The sequence below is a fragment of the Sciurus carolinensis genome, chromosome 6 (assembly GCF_902686445.1).
Source record: "Sciurus carolinensis chromosome 6, mSciCar1.2, whole genome shotgun sequence".
Lineage (NCBI taxonomy): Eukaryota > Metazoa > Chordata > Mammalia > Rodentia > Sciuridae > Sciurus > Sciurus carolinensis.
Window position 1 is genome coordinate 133,367,293 of NC_062218.1, and position 25,447 is coordinate 133,392,739.

General features: G+C 36.0%; 2 protein-coding genes and 1 pseudogene across 3 annotated transcripts in view; 2 read left to right on the top strand and 1 right to left on the bottom strand.

Annotated features, from left to right (window-relative positions):
* The first annotated feature begins 1,178 nt into the window (after positions 1–1,178).
* On the top strand, positions 1,179–2,654 carry Scgb3a1 (secretoglobin family 3A member 1). The gene is made up of 3 exons (XM_047554924.1): positions 1,179–1,233; positions 1,885–2,120; positions 2,513–2,654. Exons 1-3 carry the CDS (start codon positions 1,179–1,181, stop codon positions 2,534–2,536), a joined length of 315 nt encoding a protein of 104 aa, XP_047410880.1. The 3' UTR covers positions 2,537–2,654.
* A 2,284-nt stretch (positions 2,655–4,938) lies between these two features.
* Positions 4,939–5,179, top strand: LOC124986422 (guanine nucleotide-binding protein G(I)/G(S)/G(O) subunit gamma-5-like; annotated as a pseudogene).
* Positions 5,180–11,438: 6,259 nt separating this feature from the next.
* Cnot6 (CCR4-NOT transcription complex subunit 6) overlaps positions 11,439–25,447 on the bottom strand; it is a 72,898-nt gene continuing 58,889 nt past the window's right edge. The window contains exons 5-12 of one of the 2 annotated variants that reach the window (XM_047556899.1): positions 21,802–21,891; positions 21,635–21,703; positions 20,261–20,418; positions 19,542–19,696; positions 18,808–18,962; positions 17,698–17,928; positions 15,528–15,730; positions 11,439–13,473 (exon numbers count right to left, since the gene is read on the bottom strand). In XM_047556899.1, coding sequence (XP_047412855.1) covers positions 13,261–13,473; positions 15,528–15,730; positions 17,698–17,928; positions 18,808–18,962; positions 19,542–19,696; positions 20,261–20,418; positions 21,635–21,703; positions 21,802–21,891 — 1,274 coding nt within the window. In that variant the 3' untranslated portion in view covers positions 11,439–13,260. Of the gene's footprint in view, positions 13,474–15,527; positions 15,731–17,697; positions 17,929–18,807; positions 18,963–19,541; positions 19,697–20,260; positions 20,419–21,634; positions 21,704–21,786; positions 21,892–25,447 lie in introns of both variants that reach the window. The other variant, XM_047556898.1, reaches the window with a different exon arrangement.

Consider the following 25,447-nt stretch of genomic DNA (forward strand, 5'->3'; position numbering starts at 1 on the left):
AAGGTGGTTTTGCTCCTGTCTCATGAGCTGTATTCCTTCCAGAAAACCTCTTGGAAGGTAATGAATCATCACCACCTTCAAAAATGTATTTTCCATTGAAATTATTTTCCCAATGACCAACAAAACATACACATCCTAGCTAATAATGCAAAAATTTCCCAGACAAAAGTGTCAATGAAATGTTAGAAACAAGCAGAAACAGTGTGTATATATGCACACACTGGTCAGTTATTAAGAAGCCACAAGCTATCTGCAGGTGCGAGTGTGGGACTTATGGTCATGGCAGCACAAGGGTGGCTGGAGACCCATGCCAGTCACAAAAGCCAAGGCATGCTTCTATGCCATGGTAGGGGCATTCCAAGATACTCCCTAAAAAGTTAGCTCCTCCCATTGATTGTTTCAGGGGTATCAGTGTTTTCCCTCCATTTGTCATTTCTGCAGGTGACAGATGATTAAGGAATATTTCAGAGAAATCTACAGGCTTCAAAGCTGATTTCAAAGAAAACTGTCCTAGGTCCTTTGCATCAGTGCCTGTACCCAACCAAAGAAGAGGCCAGGAGTGAGGCTTGATCATCTGGGGAGGCTACCTGAAGTTTCCTCAACCATCCTGGCTTCCCCAGGACTGGAAGGAGTCATGAGGAGCCCCAGCACGTAACATACCCATGGTATAGGATCAGGGACCCTGCCTTAACTGAGGGAAGATTTGGTGATTCAGTGTGCTCTGCAAGCTCCCAGCCCTGGGACCTATGCACATCTCCCAGCCTCTTGCTTGTGTGAGAAGCCTGTTCTGCACCTGGGCCTGTGCCCCAGTGTCTATACTGTGGTGAAGGCAAGGTGGGGTCAGACCACAAAGTAAGAGTGCCAGTCTGAGTAGGCCTTGTGGAGACAAAACCCACAGCCTCAGTTCTTCTCAGGAGAGCCCAGTACTGTGACCTAGGAGATCATGCCAAGAGGAAATCCCTAAGACCCAAATGAGAGGGAGTCAGGGGTGGAGGGGGCATGAGCTTCTCAGGACCCACCAGCCAGAGCAGGAAGTTGGCTGCAACTCTGCCTATTAGCTGAGCAAACAATGCATCTCTCAGGAAGAGGGGGTGAGGCCCCAGCTCTGGGTATATGAAGCCCTCAGGGCCAGGCTCTTGTTTATGTTCCCAGGGGTATCCACAAAGTCCTACTCTGCCATGAAGCTCATCATCACCTTCCTGGTGCTCTACCTGTCCCTGCTCAGCAACTATGGTGAGTGGCCTTGGAACCTTGGCATAGGAAAGACCTGCCACAGACATCTGCTCTCCCCTGGCCCCCACTCCAGACAGTCCTGACACTGCTGCCTTTGTAGTGCAACAGGCTACTCATGTTGGTTTGTCCAGCTTTGCCTCTGGTGCTCCAGAAGGATAGTTCTGCCCCTCTGCTTACTCTTCCAGGGTTCCCTTTTTCCTTCCTCTGGCCTTAGAAACCTTCCAGGGTCAGTCATTCTTCCTCTCACCATACTGCCTGCCTAGGTTATGCCTCCTCACCCACCTACATCAGGCCCTCTCCAGTCTTGGACTAGTGCAAGCATCAGCACTGATTTAGGAACACCCACCTGTTCTCTGTCTGGTGAATGTCTCCTCATTCCTTAAGGCACAGCATGAATGTGCCCTCCTTTGGGAAGCCTGCCCTCCAGCCTGCGCTGAGATCACCTCTTCTTCCTCCACCTCCAGGTCATTTCCCATAGCTCTCTCTGCAGCCATCTCCTATTTACATGGTCACTTTTCCTTATCTCTGGGCTTGGTCTGGGAGTAGGGGGATGGTCTGGATAGGTTTTGGGTGTCCTCTCAGACGAATCCTCAGCTAGGCTCCTCAGAACCCACTGGGTGCAGGTGTGAGATTCTTCCTATGTGTTGGCAGGTGACACCTTCTTTGTGGACTCGGTGGTCAAGCCTATAGCCCAACCTGTAGCTGCCTTAGCCCCTGCTGTGGAAGCTGTGGCTGGGGCTGTGCCCAAACCCCCTCTCACCTACTTCAACCCCCTGAAGATCATGCTGGCCAGCCTGGGCATCCCAGTGGAGCACCTCATTGAAGGTTCCAGGAAGTGTGTCACTGAGCTGGGCCCCGAGGCCGTGGGGGCTGTGAAGACACTGCTGGTAACAAAGGCATCTTGGGAGCCCCTTCCTGTGTTGTTGTCCCTTCCTGGCTATCCTCAAAATCGTATGAGGCATCCAGCCCACTGTCAGGGAGATCCTGCTTCTTGTCCTGCTCCAGCAAGCCATACCCCTGGGAGAAGCTCTGATCTTGGGTGTGAACCATGGGGGTCCAAGTGGGGCACGGTACAGGATGCATTTGTCACAGGGAGGCTGCCAGTGGCCTGTGATACTTTGTCCTGGTGCTCACTTCCCATTTGCCACCTGAGAACCCTAGCTAGGGCCATCAGATGTGCTTGCCTTCCCGACTTGAGTGGTCGCAGGTGCCCAGGGCCTCTTGTCAGTTCTCTGGTGGCAGTGAAGGGGCACACTCAAACTTGATTTCTCTTTTCCAGGGGGCCCTGACTTTCTTTGGTTGAGCCAAGGCAGGAGTAACCCTGCCTGAGGACAAGAAGCTGTCCACCTAGAAGGGCAAGAAATCCTGCTGCTGGTCCTGAATGGTCACATCCTTCCTCTACCTTTCTTAATAAACTTGGCTAAGAGTAATTTTGCACTTGGATTTTTTTATTCCCTGAAAAAATCTCCATAGGGGACCAAGAATGTCATACTCCAGATTAGATAAGGTGTGAGAGGGAGGTAAGGAGGGAGCAAATAAAACCCTGGGAAGAGGGGAAGAGAAAGGGGAAGAGAACCAGTCAGAAATTAAAGGTGACTGGGATTCAATTAGATTTACGTTCTGTAAAAGTGTTTATGAAGCATGAAAATTATCTAATCCTTGAAGATTGGTGAGACCACACCAAATAAACCCATTTGTTGCTAATACTTAAAGGTTTTGAATCCTCTTGACTTATACATTTCTTCCTTGGAATGGAGTAACACTGAGGGATACAGGAAATCTGCTTGCTTTCCATGTGATTTCATTCAAATAACACAGTGGCTTTGATTCCTCCTGTTCTAATAGAGGAACCAACATTTCTGGACTGAAGCCTAATGTTGGTGGACAGCTGCCCACAGAACTGGGACCCTGATGTCCATTTCAGGGAAAGCGACCCAGTAAACTTTGTTAAAGGCATAATTAATTCTGCATTGTGCTTTCTGTGAAGGGTTTCCATCTTTGACCATCCATTCATTGTAAAAAACCAAATCCATTTTCATCTGTTATATTAAAACAGTACTGACCTTTTTCCATTCCTATTTTGACAAGAATATCCAGAGATTTAAATTTTTCTCTTTTTGGGGGGTCTTTTGATGAGTTCACAAACAAACAGGAAAGAGGCCACCTGGATGCACATGAAATTTAGATCATTATCAACCCTTTAATCCACAGATTGTCAAGGATCTTTGTGGAAGGTTGGTCTGGCTGATTATAAACCCTAATGAGAAGAACTGTTATGCATCTCTGGTGAGGAAGGTGGTTGGGACAAACCTTGACATGACTTCATGTCAACCTCTGAATATTATGAATCCAATCTCTTTGTAGGTTGCCTAGTAACAATTCCTTAATTAATGAACAGGATTAAATGTTCAAGTAAACCAACAGGGGGACATTGTATGCCACCTATTGGAACTGATGGTAGGTGGTATTAGACAAAGAACCCGTACCTAAGAAGACCCTAGTATCCTCCCTCCACCTGTGGAATCTACCCAGGAAAATAATGGAGAGAAAATAAAAGTGCTCAGAGGAAAGAGACCAACATAATCCTGAAGCTGGTCCCCAAACCTCTTAAATGAAGGAAAAAAAAAAAAAAAGTATAAATGAACAGTGCATTTAAACTTGAACTGTAGTAAATGCTGTAGCATGCTGCCCAGATTTTCTGTTCATTTCCATTGCTCTTGGGGCTCTGGTAACTGATAGCAACCAGTTGAGTTGCTTTCTGGGCACTGCCCTCAAAGAAATTCATCTCTTCAAAGGTTATTCCCCTACACCTGAGGCAGTCTGCATTCAACAATTGGTTAATGTAAGCTGGGATAAATATGAAGGGTCCTCACCGCACCTTGGTACCTCATGGAATCTTACGAGGCCTTTATGTCTGTTACTATTCAACTTCCCCTTTGCCCAGTATCAACTCCACTTTACCATTTAAGACTACAGTGTACACTGACCTGTTCCATAGTTTACAGGGTACAGTCTCCAAGTTGACACCTAACTTACATCTTCAAAAGGCTATTCCAAAATCAGGTGCATGCCCATAAGTCCAGCTGCTCAGGAAGTTGATGCAGGAGGAACAAGTGTTCAGGTTAGGTTGAGCAACTTAGCAAGAGACCCTGCCTCAGAATAAAAAGGACTAGCAATGTAGCTAAGCAGTGGAGTGCTCCCAAGTGTAATCTCCAGTTACATACACAATGACAGGATAAAATGTTTAAAAATGGTTACATGTTGAGAGAGGGAATTCAGTGGAGTAGATTTTTTAAAAATATTTTGCCACTTTGACATTATAACCATGTAAATATTCTACATTGCTACAAAAGACCAAAATGTTTTTTTTTCCCCAAAATGCTTTTAAAGGCAATATCTAAAGTTGAAATAAAACTTAAGTTTCTTTTAATGTCAGAATCACTATAGAGCAACTATTTCAAGTAATGTGAAAATATAGTACTTTACATCCTGGGGGTGGGAGGAGTTAAACCCCAAGGATAAGAACTGCCAAAATAATCTAACTTTTCTTGGTGGTTCTATCGTAAGGCCATTCTCTGCATTTTCTGTGATGAATCAAATGGACTATGCGAATGCCACTAAAACCTAAGATTTCTGGCAAAGTTAAAAGAGGATACTGATTTAATATCATTAAGGTTAAGTAAAAACCCTAGAGACGAGTGCTCCATGTCTGGCTCCTCCAGTGTTACAGATATAAAGTGGTTCAGCATCTCTGGCTGGAGGCCATGCTCAACAAGCACAGTTTCCCAGGAAGCTGCAGACTTGCAACAATGCCATCTGCAGAATGCTCAGCATGATCCCCTGTAGACTAAAGTATCTTCAAGGACAATCCCCTTCAGATCCCCAGAAAGTCTGTTCAATCAAATCAATCTTTCAGAGGTTTCCCAAATCACTGCTTATCAGTTAGTCAATATTCAAGAGAGCTAAATCAGAAGCCTGTACAAAAGTTTCACTATAATACATGTACCATAATATAAACTTCTACTTTTGTCAGCCTTAACATCTACCTGAATTTCATTAATTTCTACTTCACAGGATAATTATTTTATATACACTGGCAGCACAAACAAGTACTTCATATTTTAAAAGTAGGGTTCAAGATCAGAATTGATGTGTAAGTGCTCGACCCATTTTATCTTTGGTGGTGGTGGTGGGGTTCTCATCTCTGTTCCCTAAAACAACCTAGAAATTGTCTCATCCAACAGCAGTAAGACAGAATTCTTGCATCTAGATTTTGGTCTCTAGATATTACTTCCCACTTTAGGAACCAGAAATTGTTGGATTAATCAGGAATGTACTCTGCCTTTGATAAAATCTGTGCCACGGGTCACCAACATTTGATGATTTTTTTGTTTTACAAAATGTAAGCAAAGGAATAATACAGGTTATCATTTTGCAAATTCTATAAAGTTAATGTTGATCAAGATTGCTAATACCACAAAAAGACAATTAGACGACATACACCTAATGAAAGTATATAACACCTTTGAAGCAGTTAGTCTTAAGAGTTGTCCAGTTTTGACATCAGGTGATATCGGGGTAATAATAGTGGATTAAGGAGGGGTTAAGTTTTCCTTCTATTTTTTTAAGAATTTTAAATTGATGTCTATAAAATTAAACATAAGAAACAAAACTTTTATCAATTCTTTTTATATTTGGTAGAATTTACCAGAGAAGTCATCTGGATGGGCTTTTCTTTCCCTAAGATTTTTGTTGTTCCATAACTAATTCAATCTTTTGTGTCAGAACTGATTTAAATTTTGTCAATACTTTTCTTAAACCAGAAAAGTAATAAGAAACATAGAGCTATTCAGATGTTGTTTCTTCTTGAGTCAATTTTGGTAGTATCTTTCCAAGAATTTTTTCATTTTATCTTCTTTACCTAATCCAGTGGCATACAATTGACTGTAGTATTCCATAATAATCCTTACTCTGTAAGGGTAATAGTAACCTTCATGCCTGATTTTATTGTGCACAGTTGTGGGGATTTTTTCCTTTTCAGTTTAAAGACTTACAAATTTCGCTGATTCTTCCAAAAAACTAACTTTCAGGTTTTGATTTTCCATGTTATTCTTTTTTATCCCATGAATCTCGGCTCTAATCCTTATTATTTCCTTAACACTCGTTTTAGGTTTGGTTGGCTGTTTGTTTTCTACAGTTCTATGATGAAAGGTTATTCATTTGAGGTCTTTTTGTCTTTAACATATTCTTTACAACTATAATTTTCCCTTTAAGCATCATTTTTGATGCATACCATGTTTTTAGTATGTTATCTTTTCACTTATTTCAGAGAATTTTCCAATTGCCTTTTTCTTTAACCTGTTATTCCACATAATTCTGAACTTCCCAACTTCATATCTAACTTTACTTCAATGACTAGAGAATATACTTTGCATGATTTCAACCCTCAATTTAGGTATGAATTATGATATACATAGGTATAGCAACTCCTGCTGTCTGCATAAAATATTCAGATAATAGTCACAGTTCAAGTGCTCAAAAATCACTCGTAGTTAAAGGCTGCTAATGAACAGAGCTAAACCTTTGCACAAGAGAAAACGGGAATTCTTGGATCCCTTTGATCTGTTAAGTATTGTTCTATTTATTTTATTTATGTATGTTCTAATGCTTAGCCTTACCAGTAATCTATCTGGAAGGCAGTCTTGTTCACTTAAAACCATTTTCAGTAATATAAAAAGCCTTAAAAAACAAGCTTTAAAAACTATTTTCTTTAATTAGTTGTTTAGTAAAGGCAAAATCTGAATTTAATTCAGTCTAAAATCTGAATTAAAGGTAATAGGAAATGGTATAACAAATGAGAAAATTCTTTGATTAAATACCTTTGTCAAATCAATAAAGAAAAGTGGAGGGCCAAGACATAGCACAGGTCAAATCAGGGTTTACTCTAAGGAAACCAATGAGTCTAGACAAAACTCATTCACCTGTCTCTTCACCCAGTGAAGCAGAAATTGAGGTTCTCATTTATTCTATTTCCCAAACTTTTCAAATTTCCCTTCTTTTTCTTCTCTGCAAGCTCTCCTCAGTTTAACCTATGTCAACTGAACTACACCAGAAGTCAGTTTAGTCTGACACCAATTAGTCTTATTTTTTTCATTCATTCAACATATACTGCTGGGTGATATCTTTCTAGAACAAAAATCTAGTAATGCTACTCCCATGTAAAATCTTGTGTGGCTCTTTACATCACCTACTGAATGAAGTTCAAACTTTTGGCATGTGGGTCAGGTTCTAAAGGCACTGACTTTGCTCATCATGTTCCAGTTCAGTCACTTCACAGGTGCACTCTACACCCAGGGCACATGTTATGTTCAAAATCCATTCCATTTATAGTTAAAGATATTCCACAAAGGCCTTTATTAGAGTTCCTATTACTTACCCTGGAAAGAATTTCTTAGTCCCTCAGAACACTGCTCAGAGGTTATCTCTGAGATTTTACAGACCCTTGAAGACAGTTGCTGCCTGCATGCATGGTATATCTTTAGCACTTATTGCATTTGATTATAATGATCAACGAAGCACAAGGATTGTACCTGTAAATATCTACTTTCAAACTAAGCAGAACATCTACAATTCTAAATGTCTCAATTATAAATGAATACTGATCAGTATATGACCAAGAAAAGTGTTTTGACATAACACATCATGTTTCACCGTTGGACTGATGATATGTAGTCCTTTCACCCACTGAATCTGTGCCCAGTGGCTTAGATTTACTTTGCTAATTAAGTTGGAAAGTATCAGGCAACAGGAGTTCCTGAAGCCCATATCAGGTCACATTCATAGAGTAAGCAAAAGTTTCTTTAGATTCAAAATAATTTAATAGCATTTGGACAGAGTAAAGAGATTTGAAGTTTGCAGCTAAAACAAATCAAAATAATATTTATGTGGAAACGTTACATGTGCTAAGGAAATCATTGAAACTGGTTTTTAATCTACCCTGAAAAATCCAGCACTTTTCTAATTCCTAGCTATAGACTGATAGACTCACTTAAAGAACTTAATATTCTGACTTCCGGGTATTAATAAGGACAAATTTACTTATAAAATATTTCTCATGTCATCCTAGGATTCTCCTAAAAGCCATCTTTTGCAAGATTCTTTCAATATATATCCTGTTAAAACTGTCTTTGTAGTATTTGTGAAAACTTATTTTAAAACTGACCTAAATTTGAATATGTAAATATTAGCCGAAAAGGAACCCTTTTAACATAAAGTAACACTGTTACTTAAAACCTGATGTTATTCTAAATATATATCAACTCATGTTTCTTTAGGTACTTATTCCTCTAAAAGAAACACTGGTTAGAATTTATGAAATAACATGGCACCCATACTTTCATTACCTTTTATATACTTATTTTTGGATTACGAGGAGGAGCAAGATTATTATAAGAACGGGACACCTCAGCAAACATTTCTCTAAATTGTCTTCTGATTTTAAACGATTATTTATCCAGCACCTACATGAAATTTACATTTATTGTTATAGAACTAGTTTCTAAAAAGCAAATCAATGTTTTTCTCTCAACTATAATTATGCCCACATCTGAAGACTTGGAAAGTCACACAGTTTTAAAGATTACATATACAACAAAATAAACATGTAACATGTAAAACATACAATAAATTAGTATAATTCCAACACAATGTTTGCTACTGTATTTAAAAGCATTTATTTAAAATATGTCCACCTCCTTCCAAAAGACGTAAGACACATCAGCCCATTTCTTATATTTTGAGGTATATGGCAACAACAAAAATCCGAAATGCAAATAAATCATTAGGTGCCTAAATATAAAATTGAACTTTGGCAAAGATATGAGTGTTATACAGAATAAGACAGCCAATAAGGAAATACATATTTTTACACCATTTCCCCATATTGTGGCCCTGTCCCCATTCACTCTTCCCTTTGAAAGGGTGAGTTATAACCCTGTCCCAGATGACTCAGAATTTTAAATATGTGGTCTGCTGATTAACATTTATTTTCCTCAAACCTAAGTACTATAACTATACAAATTACACTTTAAAAATATTTGAAACAGATATTGAATTTATTGGTTGGCTATGAGTAGGAAAATACATCGGTAAAGAAAAGAGACCCTGTATATAAATATAATACTAGCTAGTTACAATTTGACCAAGAAGGTTCCACTGAAAAGAACAGTATAAGCCCTTGTTACCACCAGTCCATATGGTATAAATTCAGTTTCCCATTACCCTTATCAAAGAGCTGCCTAGGCAAATGTGACATTCTTAGAGCTTAGTGCAGATAATGTGCTGGGTTTTGTTATATGAATGGTAAACAAGAGACAGTCCAGTGCATTACACAATATAATGTACTGTGAATAAAAAGACTAGATACTCTATTTTAGACACCACATCAACATGCCAGTTTTTAAAATGTATGTAACCAAAAAGAAAAGAAAAACAAACATCTTAAAATACTGCTTTTGAGTGGGGGAGAAATACTTGCTTAAGGTGTTCTATGAGTGATCTGCAATATATATACTGAATATTCTGGATGATTCATTAAAAGACCAAAGTGCTATGATTGTTTTGCGTAGGTTGGCTTTTGTCCTTATATGACATGGCCCCCAACCCTGAAATCATGATGGAAACTAATTCCATAAGTTTAAATAGTAAAAAAGTGAAACTCTAAAAACTGAATGTTATTTTTGAAAAACTGAATCTTAGAAGAGCTTTGAAATTACAATTTCAATATTCAGAAGTGCACACTACCAAATTTAATGATGTCCTTAGGTTTCAAAAGTGCTAACCCTAAAAATGTTTTACTGGTTGTTACTAATCAAATAAAAATACAAACAAAAACACATTTCTTGGAGATGTTCTTTGCTTAACTTCTGGGACTATTAAAGTTGCAATCAACAATTTATTTCTACAACTTTAGTAAATTATACCATAAATTAATCTTGATGAACATTATTTTTAATTCTCAAGGCATAAATAAGTTACCACTAATATGGTAAACTGTACTTCAAGAGATTTACAACAAGCAATTGTGTGCCTCCAGATTTATCATCTTTAAAACAGAAAACACACCCCAAATTTTCTGTAAAACTTTCCTAATTTGGATTTCTCCTGCAAGAACACTGAAATTACATTATGGCAAAACATTAAATATGTTCATCACAGAATTTCTGAAAAATAATCTACACTGTGAAATGGACTAGTTTTATTGCATTTCAGTGAATATAGATTACTGGAAATTATTCAGGACACCAAGAAAATACTTAAAACATAAGACCTTTCTTAACAAAGTATAATCTATTTTGGTGTGACTGTTTATTCTCTATAGACTCAAAATATTTTCTTTCTCTTTTGAAGGTTACAGTTGTAAATCTACACTCTTGGTTCAATTATCACTATCTACATAAGATGGAGAGGCTGTTCAAGCTGACCCACAGAATGTGGTATGCCTGAAAGAGGCAAAACCAAGTATTTTCAAGACATAACAGGCCATTATATCTTAATATGCTGCCTCCAAATTCAAAATTTTAAATTCTATTATTGTAGACAATAACAAATACAGATGAAAACATCATGTGTAAAGCTCAAACCTTTAGCATCTAACAAGTGCACTCTAGCTCCAGCATCTATGAAAAGAATACATCTTCCATTAACACATACAAAATGAGTTAAGTGCTCCTCCACTTCCTTTCCACAAAGCTCTCCGGACCCATGATTACACAATGCAGGTCATAGAAAAAGTGGCTTCCTTGGTCTCATCAGTCCAACCAGCTCCAGCTCAACATCACTGGAAATTCTCATGATGCACATTACCGACACAGTGTTTAGGAAAAACAAGTAAACACACCTTTATTCACACTTAAAAAAAAAAAAGAAAGAAAGAAAAGAAAAGGAAAAAAAAAAAAAAAAGAAGAAGAAGAAGAAAAGAAACCAAACCAAACCAAAACTAACATACCATAAAAAGTTATGTACTGGTTCTACATCAATACCAGTTTTCCAATAAACTGATTATAAACTGGATATGTTTGGTGTCATCATGACTTAAAAAGAAAATAAAAAAAAATAAAAGAAAAATCATCACAACAACAAAATCTTTAAAAAATTTTTTTAAAAATTAAAACAAAACAAAATCTTAAAAGAAAAACCAGGTCCAAGACAAAGATTCAAGATCAAAACCTTTTGAAGAATTTCTTCAGGGAAAAAAAAGAAAAAAGAAAAAGAAAAAAATCATTATTTAAACAGTATATAATTTTATTTTCTCTTAAAAACAGAATAAGCACATTTAAGTGCTGAATCTTTTTCATAAAATTTTAAGTCATTATCCAAAATGACTCATTCTCTGTATAAAAATTGTTACTAACACTCAACAATTTTTTTTCTTAATGCTCACATGGTGTCCTTTTGCTCCCCTGCCTGCAGTTGAAACAAAAGCAGTTAGCTCCCTCTAAATTCATTTGATTTTTGAGAGAAGAATGAACAAGAACAGAACATATACAATTTAACTTTGCACAGTTAAAGCTGGCTTTAATCTCAAATCTACTAATGGCACTATGGGCAAAACACAGGATACACATAACTTTTATCTTGGTTGACATTAAAATGACTTAGTCACTTTAAAAATGATCTGAAGAATGCCTTAGGGACCTGTTTTGAAAATACATCTAATTCATACTGCTTCATAAACGGAAAATTACTTTTTCTTAAAAAAGGAATGATTAAAAAAACACATAACCAAAAAGAATTCACATGATAGTAGTATTCTGGGTGACAAATAGCACTGTGCAATGACACCTAGAAGCAGTGCTTGGGTCTGGTATACAAAGACCCAGGGACCCACCCTATGAACATGTTCCAAAATATGATATTCAATGCTTCACAATGAGAAAAAAGCCACAGCTCATACAAAAGCATTTTCATAAAATTCTCACAAATGTTAAACAGTATTTAAAAAATATAAAAGAGGATGCACAGATTTTCTCTGCATGCACAGGCAGTGCTTGGTGAGAACAAATTTAGGCAGGCACAGTGGAAATAGGACAGGAAATGTCTCAAAGAGGAGTTAAGAAGCTGTACCTAAGCAGCTATAAGTTTTAAACTTAAAAACAGTCAAAAGTTTAAAAATATCAGAATGTACATATAATTACCTATCACGTTCAGTCCATAAATGCCTACAGATCATTGTTCAGCTTATCTGTCCTGGTAGAGAGAGAGTTTTTGTAAAAATTCAGAAATTCATGAATAAGTTGCTTCTGGTCCAAGAACACATCCTAAGGTTTAAGCAGACTTAGATTTAAAGAACAAATGTTCTCAATTTAAAAATAAAGTAGTACAAAAGGGCTAACAAAACCCTAACAGTGCAAATCATTGCAGAGAAAGTCTGTTGCAACTCTTTTACAAGCTGGCCTTCAGAACACAGGAAACAGGTTAAAAAAAAAATTTAGCCTTAGTTTACAATACAATCATTTTCAAATCTGATTTTTTTAAGTACAAAATGTCATAATCAGGTCTTCTGTGGATCATATACAATCATCAAGGCTAAATTCAAATTCTATATTTTACAAACAAGTCTGAAAAAGGAGGAAGTAAAGTCTGGAAGAATGGTCTCTGGATGTTACTACTGGCCTCAAAAAAGTAGTGCTACAGATTTCTGTGCAAAGAGAATATGCTGTTCAAACATTTTCCTATTTCAAGGCATGAAAATATTATATTGGATAGAAGAAACAGGAAAATTACTTGTAACAAATTAAAGATAGGTGCAAACACACCAATCCCTGTCTAGCAGTATATAAAGCATATTGGGCTCAGAATTTGTAGTTGCTAGCACCTGGCTTTCATACTTTATCCTTGTTTCAAATAATCAGATTGAAAATTCAAATCATCATTAAGAAAAATCCCTAGTGGCAAACCTCACTCCGCTATATTCAGATTTTCACAAGTTTACAAATAAAACTGAGGTTATCCTCTGTAGGTACTTGACTACCTCCTGCCAGGAAGGTGAATGCCATTAACTTGGGGCAGGAAAGGCAGTAAGAGCTCCAGTTGTGCAAAAAGTGAGAAGTGGTCGGAGGGGATAAGTGGGTGTGGGCAGCCACTGATATTATTCTCAACTAGCCAATGGTGGTCCAGAGGTCCCAGGATGCCTAAAGTGTTCAGCTGAGGTTTAGAATAGAAGATGTAGTCAATTATACCCTGAAAAACAAGAAAAAAGGAAAAAAAAAAAAAAAGAAAAAGAAAAAAGACAAGGCCCCACATAAGATAACACTGAAATACTGAATGTTTGGGACATACTCTTACATTCATGTTTGGTAAACAAAACAAAAGAAATTTACTAGCTTATAGGAAGAGGTGTAGTACTATAGAAACCAAATGGTCACACGAATGTCAAACTTAGCCCAAGGAAGTATTCTTCCTATCTGGATCTTTACCAAATAATGCTAAGAAACCTAAAAGACCCTTCATGATACTTCCTCTGCTTCTCTTTCTTAACTTCTTGCTCACTACTCTACTACCATAGAAGCCTTTTGGGTGGGTGGGGGAAGAAGGCATTTTGTAGATGCTAAGCTTTTTCCTGCCCCAGGGTTTACACACATGCTGTCTCTTCTGCCCAAAATACTTCCTTCTATTTATTTGTCAACCAGTTATTCTTATCCTTCAAATGTCAGGTTCATTTTCCACAGATCTTCCTAAATCCTGCTCCCACCCATTTAATACTTCTAACCCCCGATTTTCTTCTCTTGCTAATGTCCACCCCAAGGAGTAATTACATTTTCTTATGTGTGATTGAAATCTACTACAAGGGTAGGCCGTATAGCACAGCTCCTAGAGTGCCAGCCTCTCATGCTGGAGGCCCGGGTTCGAGTCCCCAGCACTCTGGGCTTCTGGAAATAACAAACAAATGAAATCTACTACAGATTTGATGCTGACTGTTCTCCAAAGGTCCATGTATTTAAAGGCGTGGTCCCTAGAGTGGCATTCTATTGGGGGTGATCCTATAGACCTGTAAAAGGTAGGGTTTTATGAGAGGTCCATAGGTCACTGAAGGCATGTCTTAAAGGAATTATGTGATCACTGCCCCTCCATTTTCTTTTTTTCTGACTTTGCTTCTTGGTTAATTAGGTGAGCAGTTTGCTCTACCATGTCCTCCCACCATGATATGCTGCCTTGCCAGAGATCTGAAAGTCATGGGGCTACTCAATCATGTACTAGATCCTCCAAAACTGTGACCCAAAATAAAACTTTATAAGTTAATTATCTCAGGTATTTTCTTATAGTAACAGGAAGTTACCTGTCTCTATAGCTTCTAGCACATAGTTATGGGTCTGCTGGTTTTGCCCCTCTCCTCCTGTAACTTCAACTCCTCCTCTACCTGCTCTTGGCCAAAGGCACTGAAGCACACAAATTCCTTCTTCCTCTCTCTGTATCAGGAACAGAAATGAGAGGAAGGGAGGGAAGGAGGGGGGGAAACCAACCAACCAACCTGTAATTTCTCCCACCCTTTGATTATTACTCTTGCCTCTCTTCAGTCTGCTATGAATCTAAAAGGAAGGAGCTCTTAAGGACAAACAGAGGTCATAATTTCTACGTTTTAAGGTACAAGAGCTCCTGAGACTCTAACTAAACTCGTTTATATTCTAACAGACAAAAATAGAAACTGGGGTGTAGGAAAACAGAAATGCAGAAAATAACTAAAAAGAGCAACTGAACAAAGTCACATAGTTCTAAACAACCACTGATCTCAAAATAAGAGACACACCACACTAAAAGCTGTTAATTGTGTAAGAAGACACACAAATATATTTCATAAACACTTAAAAATAGCTAATGTAAATCATATTCTAGCACTCAATGAATTACAGTTTCATTTAAAATAGACTGTAAAAGGTTGCCTCATCTCACCTGATATGCAATTAGTATTACAGCACTGCATATCGGCTATTAGTAATGAACATGTAAGAGACATTCTGCCCCCAAAAGGTAAAAGATAACCCAGGAATTGATTTACTATCATTATTTCATGTGACTTCTCGTGCTGGGAAATATTCTAACAGATTATTGAGAAAGTAAAGATATGACATTAATCACACGGAATTCTATAGAAAAGCAATTAAAAGTATATTGCTTTCAAAGAACTTGAGGTTGCTTAATTCCAGTCTGAACATATACCCACATTTTAAAGACTTACTGAAATTATAAAACTTGCCGGTAAAAGTGAGGGTTTTAAAAACATGAATGTTAAGACACACCTTGAAATCAAATGTGTAATTTGTGTAAGGCATCAGGCCACTCTCATAGGCACTCTTTAACTTGAAACCATGAGTGATCCTTCCATTGGTCATTCCATTCTTCCCATTGCAGCTGAAGTTTGTAAGACTTTCATTATATCTCAGTTCCTTAAAGTCTTTATGATTTGTTTCTACTCCACCAGTGCTCAAATATTCTACAACACCTAAAATGAAGAGAAACAGTTTCATTATTATCAAGTATAACATAGAGTGGACAAATATAATTTTAAAAGATCATGCAGAAAATAGAAGAGAGATGAGTGCAGCAGAGTAAAGGAATTGAGGGGAAGAGAGGAGGGATGGGAAAAGGGAAGAATGGTGAAATGAATGAATTTCATCAAACTTTCCTATGTACATATATGAATATGCCACAATGAATTTCACAACTTTATATATGTCCATAATGCACCAATTTAAAAAAAAACTATAAATAAAAAAAAAGATCTAGAGTAGAGGAAAGGGAACAGAGGGAAGAATGTGGAGAGGGAAAGTGGAAGTACTGGGGCAGAACTGAAGCAAATTATATTCCATGCTTATATAATTATGTCAAAATGAACCCCGATATTATGTATAACTATAATGAATAAAAAAATGCAATAGTAAATAATTTTAAAAAACCACTCACATTCCTACTTTCTAAAATGTTTCATTTTAAAAATTTGCCATAACTTGTCCTAATCCATTTTTATGTAGTTGTAATCATAGTACCAATATTTTACACTTTGTTTTATTCATTTAAAACTATCTCACAAACAGATGTGCCTCCTAATTACCTTAAAGGCTGTATAAAACAATTGGTCTGGAGTGTAAACTAGTTCCTTATTTTTCAAAATCCAGGTTATTGCCACTATTTTAAAATTAAAGATAACACCAAGATTAACATATTATTGCATAGGTTTTGCTTATGTTAAACTACTTCCAAGATATTCAATTCTAATCTTGGAATTTTTTGTCATTTTATAAGACTGCCAACTATGAAAAAGAATGCCATCAGTTAGGCTGAGCACCATTCCTGGATACTATTTTCCCAATAAAGTGCACTTAGCAAATACATTTTAATTTTCATTAAATTAGTTAGCAAGACTGGAATTTTCCCACATCTTTGCTATTAAAACACTGTACTTTTCTTTCCTTGCTCCTCAGATATTGTGTAGCTATACAGAAGGTAGAAAAAGGAAGAGAAACTGCCAGAAAACAATCCCGAACTGCTTCAGTAGCAGTATCCCAAGAGAGTCTGATGAGATGGACTAAAGAATTACAGATCTTAAACAACAAATTTTAAAATAGTTTCTTCTTCATGGCTCTTATCTTTTGTGATGGCAATAATGTGCTAACAAACTTACCTATGTAAACATGTATATTGTATGACAGTATGAACAAGGAGCTGAAATACAAAGTGCAAAGAGGAAGAACAATGTAGTTTGCTATTCCAAGGGCTTTGGTTTATCTGTGTACTATCTACAGATAATCTATTTACTCAAAATCAGGCTTTCTGTACTCTCTACTTTAGGATAAAGATTGTTGCTCTTTTTAATTAAGATTACTTGACTGTAAATAAAGGATTTCAATTTACACCTGAGTTAGTGTTATTTCAAAATAACCCAAAATGCTTGGAACTAGAAGTGTTTTGAATTTAAGATTTTGGAATATTTGCAATATACATAATGATCCTGAGGATAGGACCCAAATCTAAAATAGAATTCACTTCTATTTCATATACACCTCATACACACAGCCTGAAGGTCACTGTGTAATATTATAAACAATTTTGTGCCTGAAACAAGGTTTCATGGTGTGGAATTTTCCCCTTGTGGCATCATGTCAGAACTCAAAACTTTTGGATTTTGTGGCATTTCATACTTTTGGATGAGGGATGCTCAAACTGTATCACTTGTTCATCAAAGATAATTAATGTCCTCCCTCTTTAGATTCCCAAAATACTACCTCCCCCTCCCCCAAAATGATTTTCCCACTTCGCACACACACACACACATAAAATTTAAAACCTACTCATGGATGCCACCACAAACTGAAATATCATTTGGACTTAACTTGGAATTATTAGAAACTATACATTACAAAAACATTTTAAGTCAAAAAACATTCATTCTACATAAAGTAACATTCTTACCAGAGTCGGGCAAAGAATTAAGATCTGCACATAACACAAGTGGAATAGTTCCAAATTCTCCCAATGCAGTGGATTTGAGGCTTCGAGAGGCTTTATCAATAATGTTCTTCACTTCTGAGAGGAACATCATAGTTTGTACCAACTTTACATCAGAGTATTCAGGGTCCCAATGCATATGAGCATTAGCCACAAGAATAAGTTGTTTTTCTGTTCCAAGATGTGGCTTTCCAGCTATATTAGATAAAAAGAAAACAAAGAAACAGACAAAACCCTCCCATCAGCCCATAGATTCTTATAGAGTATGAAAGCAAGTGATATATCTCAGAGTCTCTGAATAGAAAAGGACCCTCAAATACGCCTAATAATTTCCCACCTGATCAGTGACTGTGCTGTTCAACAAACCTGAAAAATAAATTATCTAATCCTCAGGTTGATGCTTCCAACACAGAGGGCATTCATTATCTGTATGCAGATAAGCTAGGAATAGCTTGATTTTTAAATAGTTTTTCTCCTTGAAATTTTTGGTTTTAGGATGTCCTAAATCAAGTCTCTCAAAATTAAATGTAAATGCTCTTTCTTGGGTATGTTTAAGACAGTCATTAAATTCTTTCATATTTGTTATCCTTCCCATTAAATGTTCCCAGTTCTTACTGTTCAAGTGATAACTGTTCAAGTGACAGAAGTTTTAGTTTTCAGCATGACAGTTACTCTAAATATTCATTTAATTTGAAGTAAGTGGTCCATTTCCCAGAACTCAAGACCTTTAACATAATTATTATTAGGTCAGGAAGAGACAGAACTTCCTTGTTGAGTCTATGAAGTTCTTATCCCTGAGCAGTTATTTATTTTATATGAAAAATTCTTGAGAACAAAAAATATATGTCTTTTCCAAGGTTTGTAATACTTTTCTGGGCAATGATTTTTCATCCTCATCTTTGTGGCAAAGATATAAAGTATTTAGAAAAGACAAATTCTCACTGAGTTTCTTCAGGTGTTAGACAAGACCATTAATACATAATGAGTTTTCTGCTATAATTTCTTTTGAAGATGTTTAATCAGATCTATTAAATTTTGGAGGTCAATTTTACAGGAAGTGAAAAGGTCACTCACATGACATTTCAATCAATTCCTTTCGAAGTTCTAGCAGTACTGCAACTCCAATGTTATCTTTTGTCATGACTCTGTTCAGCATAGCTTCAGACCCTTCTGAATTTGCCATTGCTAGCTGATTAAATTCAACAGTGTGTTTCTGAACCAAAGTAAATCTAAAACAAAAACAAAAACACACACACAAACATAGAATTGGGAATATCAAGATATTAGCTTTGTGGGAAATGTAGTTATCCCAAACTTCCTCAAGAGAAATGAAAGCATTTAAATCACATGATGGAAAATCCTCCACATTTAGCACCAAGATTCCCACATCCATTTAAAGTTGTTTTTCAGTCTGCTACTCATACATAAAATACCTTGAGATACCTTCAACCACATGTAGTCAACTTTTGTTTAAGTTTCAGGTTGGAATATTCTAGTTTTTAATTTTTATAATTGTTTTGCAAAGTATGGGTTTAATAATCCCTCTCATATCCTAGTGGGAATGTTAACTATATGGTGCTTCAATTAACAATTGGAGTTAAAGCTCTAATAAACACCTGAAGAAACAACAGCATTTTAAACATGTTTCCAAAACAAGATTAATTCTGATTAAAAACAAAACCCCCAAGTCAATATTGTTCTCTGAGTAATAATAGTGTGTCTCAATCTTTCATTTGTCAATTAATTTCCACACCGTTAGTTTCCACCCTCCAAGTATTTCCCTTAAAAAAAAAAAAAAATGGACTTACTTTTCAGTCTTGAAGAATATTGCACAGCCATCAACATGTTTTCTTTCTTGTTCTGACATTGTCCTAGCTCGAGACTTAGGACTAAAGAATCCATTATAACCACGTTCTTTCAGTTCTACCAGAAAAAAACTGTAATACTGTTCTGTTTCAACCTCCTAAAAAAGTGTAAATAGCAAAGTTACTTCATAAGACAAAATTAGTTCTACATATTAGCTCTGCATGTACAGTTTGAAAGCCTGAAGTAATTTTTTCAAAGGACTGAGATGCAGATTCAAGAATAAAACATCTTTCCAATGTAATTTACCTGAAATCAACCAGAACACATTTTATAGGTACCAACTGCCAAGGTCAATTCTTTGTTGTTTAGGAGTAATGAATAGGAAGATGCATACTCCTATGCATATGAACAAGAATCAGAGAAATAGGAGGAACTTCACAGATCCTAATTTCAGACTCATAAGACTCAAGTAACTTGCCAAGATTGTATTACTATAAGGGCTGGATTAAGAAGTCAAAGTTAAGCATACGTAAGAACCAATCCTTTTCCCATTAGGCCAGAATTACTCTACTAATACAGGAGATAAAAGGCAGTGTTTTTTTTAAAACCACTAAGGCTAGAATTTCAAATGTGTCAATGTAATTTATTCAACTGCAATTGCTTCTTGGGTTGTCAATGCAGGAGGAGTCATGAGATTTAAACACTCTTCTGTATGACTTACCTGAAGACTTATAATATCAGCATTGCAGCTCAAGATTTCTTGAATAATGGCCTTTTTCCTGTAGTCCCAATTTAGTGCCCAAGATGGACAGTAGCCGTATAACTGCCGGGTCGCATATTTATCACAAAGAACATTATAGCACATGACAGAAAACAAGGCTGTAGGAAAGATAACTTTACTTATTTACACACGTGGCAGAAAAAAAAAAAAAAACAGAATTAATTTCAGTAATAGTTTACACTTAAATGTTAAGTTTGATTTTATTCAATCTATATTCACTAAAAAACTGTAATGATATGGGTGGTATAAAGAAGTATGGACAATGAAAGGATATGCAAACAATTTTGAATACAATGTGTATTATTTTCTACAGAGGTATACACAGCAAGTTTGGAAACTAAAAGACTAAGATCTTGAGCCCTTACACCTCTAAACTAAGATTCCTTAATTTTATACTCCTTCCACACCACCAATTAATTTTAATGTACGAAGTAAAAACTTGGCAAGCAGTTTCTTTAACAGAAATGTCTAATTTTCTTCCCAACACGAACTGTAGCCCACCTCAGAGAAATTTCAAGTTTGACTTCAGACCACTAAAATGAGTATTATAATAAAGTGAGTCACTGGCTTACCAGTGCACATAAAAGTTATGTTTACTCTATAGCCTATTAAGATTGCAATAGCATTATGTGTAAAAATAACATTGTACATAATAAAGAAATATTTTACTGCTAAAAAATGCTGATAAATATCTAAGTTACTGGAAAAATGGCAATGATAGACTTGACAAGGGGTTGCCACAACCTTTAATTTGTTAAAAAAAAAAAAAATGACGTGTTATCTGTGAGGCACAATAAAACAAAGTGCAATGAAATGAGATATGCCACTATTAGTTTATGTAAAACAGAAAGAGTATCATAAACCAAATGCTATTAGACATGCCATGGGAGCTACTCAACTCTTTAAGGATTTTCTTATCTTACAGTATTATAATGTCACATATATTTGGAACATATTAGGATTTGGAAACTTCTAATATAGAAATGTTTTTGTGTAGTTATTATAATTAATTGAATTGATACCTTATATCTTAACAGTAGTACTACAAAATCATGGGTGAATAGTCTGTGTTGTGAGGGACTGGACTGTGCACCACTACTTTCTATGCCCTGGCATACACAGAAGCCAGGTAAATAAGAATTAAGTGTTTATCTTGGCTATTATCTTGGATGTTTAGTCTTTATTATTATCCCCCCCAAACTAAATCAAAAGAAGTTCTGATTTAATGCTGTCCATAATCTAAAGCATGCCCCAAATATTGTTAGGCTTATAGAGACAAATAAAAAGGAGAGTTAAAAAAATAAGGATACCAACCAGTTGGCCTTGTTCTATCTGGTTCTTGCAACATAATCCAAGATCTTGGAGGTGGTTGTTCTGCTGAAACTAGTTGAATATAAAAAATATAAAATGAAGGAATATTCTTACATGTCTTCCTAATAAAAAGGTTTAAACAAGTGACCACTTACTTCTTTTTGCAGTACCTGACAAATTATCAAGCAAATAATTCAGTAGCCTTCTTGTTCCATCTGGTTCCTGATAGAGGTTCAATATATCTTGGGTAAGTGGATTTCCTGAAAATATTTTTAAAATATGTAAATGAAACCAAGATAAGTATAAAAATATTTCAAAATTGAAAAATATATCAAAATTATCTGATATTATTCTAATAACTTACCAAACTATAGGAAACATTATTTTTTCAGATTCTGATGGGAAAATAAAAATTTATACTATGTTCTGCACAGGTACTAAAAAAATGATTATTAATGATTTGATGTTAATCTAAAATTGCTCAAAGATGGGCCCAGTGGCCTACACCTGTAATCCCTCAGGAGGCTAAAGAAGGAGAATCCTAAGTTTGAGGCCAGTCTCAATGACTTAGTGAGACCCCCTTTCAAAAAATAAAAAGAGGCTGAGGGTGTAGTTTAGTAGTAAAGCACCCCTGAGTTCAATCCCTATTACCAAAACTTTAAAAATAAAAATAAATAGAATTGTTTTAATAATGCTCTGTACCTGACCCTACCTCACCAACACTTTCAGTACCAGAGATTGTTACAATGACTTAAAGTGAATGGTATAGGTTGGGAAGAGGAATCAGAGAAGGGAAAGATGACAACCTCTATCACAAATCAAAGGATACAAAACTCAAGAATGCCATAAATTGTTGGTTTCAAAAAACATCTTAATGACAAATACAAGTACTGTACAAAGATTTTTTTTAAATTCTACTGAATTAAGTAACAAGATAGGGTACACTTGCTTTAAAAGTTAACTTACTAAGGAATGGGAAAATATCTGGGGCCATGAGCCATTTGTAAATTCAACAACTGTTATGCAAATGCCAAAATCAAAACCAAACAAACAAAAAGACTTAAAAACAACTTCAAGAGTCTCAAATCCTCTCAGAGTAACTTCTTATGTACAAATGAGAAATACAGCACAGTGCAGTGTTTGAACCAGCCAAGTTCCTGTTCAGGCTATATAAGCGGTATGTGTTATTCTTGAAGCCATAGCTCACTTAACACAGACTAGAAAAAGTCTAAACTGAACACAGCAGAAAAAATTATGAAAGATCTTAACTACATCAATCAAAGAAATATGAAAGGACAGTTATATCAGAATTATCACAGCCCACAGGAAAAAGTGGCTTTTCCCCTACTCTTTTGTGACTAACACAAACATCTATATATGATTCTAATAAATACAAGTGAAACCCAGTGGTATCTTTCCCACCAGTGTATGTGCTTTTCGGGATTCCTTTTTGCAGTAGTGGGGACTGAACTCAGGTATTCACACACCAAGCTGTATCTCCAGTCTTTTTAAAAAATTTTATTTTGAGAGAGGGTCTTGCTAAATTGTAAACTAGCACTGAACTTGCAATTCTTCTGCCTCGATCTCCTGAGACACTTGGATTACAGGTGTGTATCACTGTACCTGCCTCATTTTAAAATTCCTTTAAATTTGACATTAATTTGCTCTTTACTGGTTGGGATAAGAAAATAATATTCACATGGTAAAGATAACAGCACCACCAAAGTTCTGCAATTAACACATGATACTGCCTCCTCAGAAATAAGGAATAAACATAAATGAGAGAAGTTGCTTCAGGGTGAATGGAATACATATTTTTCCCCCTATTCCTCCTGCAAAGTACAACTAAAAACAATACACATTATATGTGGAACAAATATAAGACTCTGAAACTTGGAGAGAAGATAGAATGACTATACATCTCGGGACCTAAAGAATGACACAATGACAGAAACTGAAAGAAAAATGAATAAATCTACAATTATAGTAGGAGACTTGAACGTCCCTCTCTCAACAATTGATATAAGTAGACAAAAACTCATTTCAACAATATATGCCCCCCCCCAAAAAAAACCCTAGAGACAAAGAGCAAAATCAACTCAATGAAGGAAGGAGCCTTTTAAAGAGCTATTAATTTGAAAAGATCAATAAAACTGACAAACTACTAGCAAGACTGGCAAGGAAAAAGATGGAAATTACCAATATCACAAATGAAATGGAATATCACTACAGACCCTGGAGACACATCAAAAGGATAAGAGAATTCTACAAACAACTCTACGCACATAAATTTAACAACACAGGTGAAATGGACCACTTCCTTGAAAAACACAAACTGTCAAAACTCAACCATCATGAAAAAAACAATATGAATAGATTTACAGTTACTAAGAAAATGTATTTGTATTTAAAAACTATTAAAGAAGAGTTCTTCAGTCCCAGATGTTTTCACAGAGATATTTTATAAAACATAAGAATTAACATTGATTTCACAGAATCTCTTCCAGAAAACAGAGGATAACGGAACACTTTCTAATTCATTACATGAAACTAATATTATCCTAATACCAAATGACAAGCTGCATGAGAAAAAATATGTACAAACCACATATTCAACAAAGGACACTTATCTAGGAAATAGAAAAAAAAAAAAAAAAAAAACCCAATCCAATTAGAACATGAGCACATGAAGAGATATTTCAGAGGAAAAACTACAGATGACAAGAACAGGCAAAGATGTTTAATATCTATGTCTATGTGCAGAGGAGTGGGAAGTACTGGTGCTCTACCACTGGGTCCTTTTTTACATTTTATTGAGACAGGATTTCACTAAATTGCATAGGCTGGTCTCGAATTTGTGATCTTCCTGTTTCAGACTCATGAGCTGCTGGGATAACAGATGTGTACCAGTGTGCCCAGATGATGTTCAATATCTTTAGCCACCATGGAAATGCAAATTAAACCCACAAGATACGATGACATAAACAATCAGAATGACTAAAATAATAATAAAAAAATATCAAATGCTGATGAGGATGCTGAGAACCTGGATTACCTATATGCTGCTGGTAGAAAATGTAAATGAACAATTTCAATGCGTCAGTGGTTAAACCATGAGACATTCATACCATGAAATACTACTGACCAATATAAAAGAACAAACTATTATATGGATGAAAACCTGATGAGTACCTAAAGAAATAACCTGAGTAAAAACAAGTCAACCTCAAAAGATTACATGCAGTAGGATTTCATTTATAACATTCTTGAAGCAAAATTTCTGAAATGGAGATCATGTTACTGGTTGTTAGAAGTAAAGGAGTTGGGGTGAAAAGAAAGTGAGCATGGCTATAAAAGAGAAACACGAGGACTCTCTTGATGGAAAGGTTCTATATTTTAATTATATAATTATGGGATACAATGTGATGTTTCAATACAAGTATATATTGTGGGATGATCAAATCAGGCTGATTAACATATCTACCCCCTCAAACAATTATTTCTATGTGGTGAGAAAATAAAAAATGCATTCTTTTAGCTATTTTGAAATACATTAACAACTACAGTTACCATACTGTTCGGTATATCACCAGAACCTTCTCTTCCTGTGTATCTGAACACAACCCTCCTCAGTTGCCCAGCCTCTGGTAACCACCATTCTGCTGTTTCTATGAGTTCAACAATTTTTAGATTCATATGTAAATTATTTGGTCCTTTGTGCCTCTCTTATTTCATGAAATTTTCTCTTCTGCTTGTGATTCTGCACGATAGTTTAAAAATATGCTACTATTAGGAGGAAACATGTAAAGGGTACAA

Coding starts and splice junctions, on each gene's coding strand:
- Scgb3a1 (XM_047554924.1), top strand. CDS start 1,179: ATGAAGCTCATCATCACCTTCCTGGTGCTCTACCTGTCCCTGCTCAGC. Junction 1,234..1,884: donor GTCCCTGCTCAGCAACTATG/GTGAGTGGCCTT, acceptor ATGTGTTGGCAG/GTGACACCTTCTTTGTGGAC. Junction 2,121..2,512: donor GGGCTGTGAAGACACTGCTG/GTAACAAAGGCA, acceptor TCTCTTTTCCAG/GGGGCCCTGACTTTCTTTGG.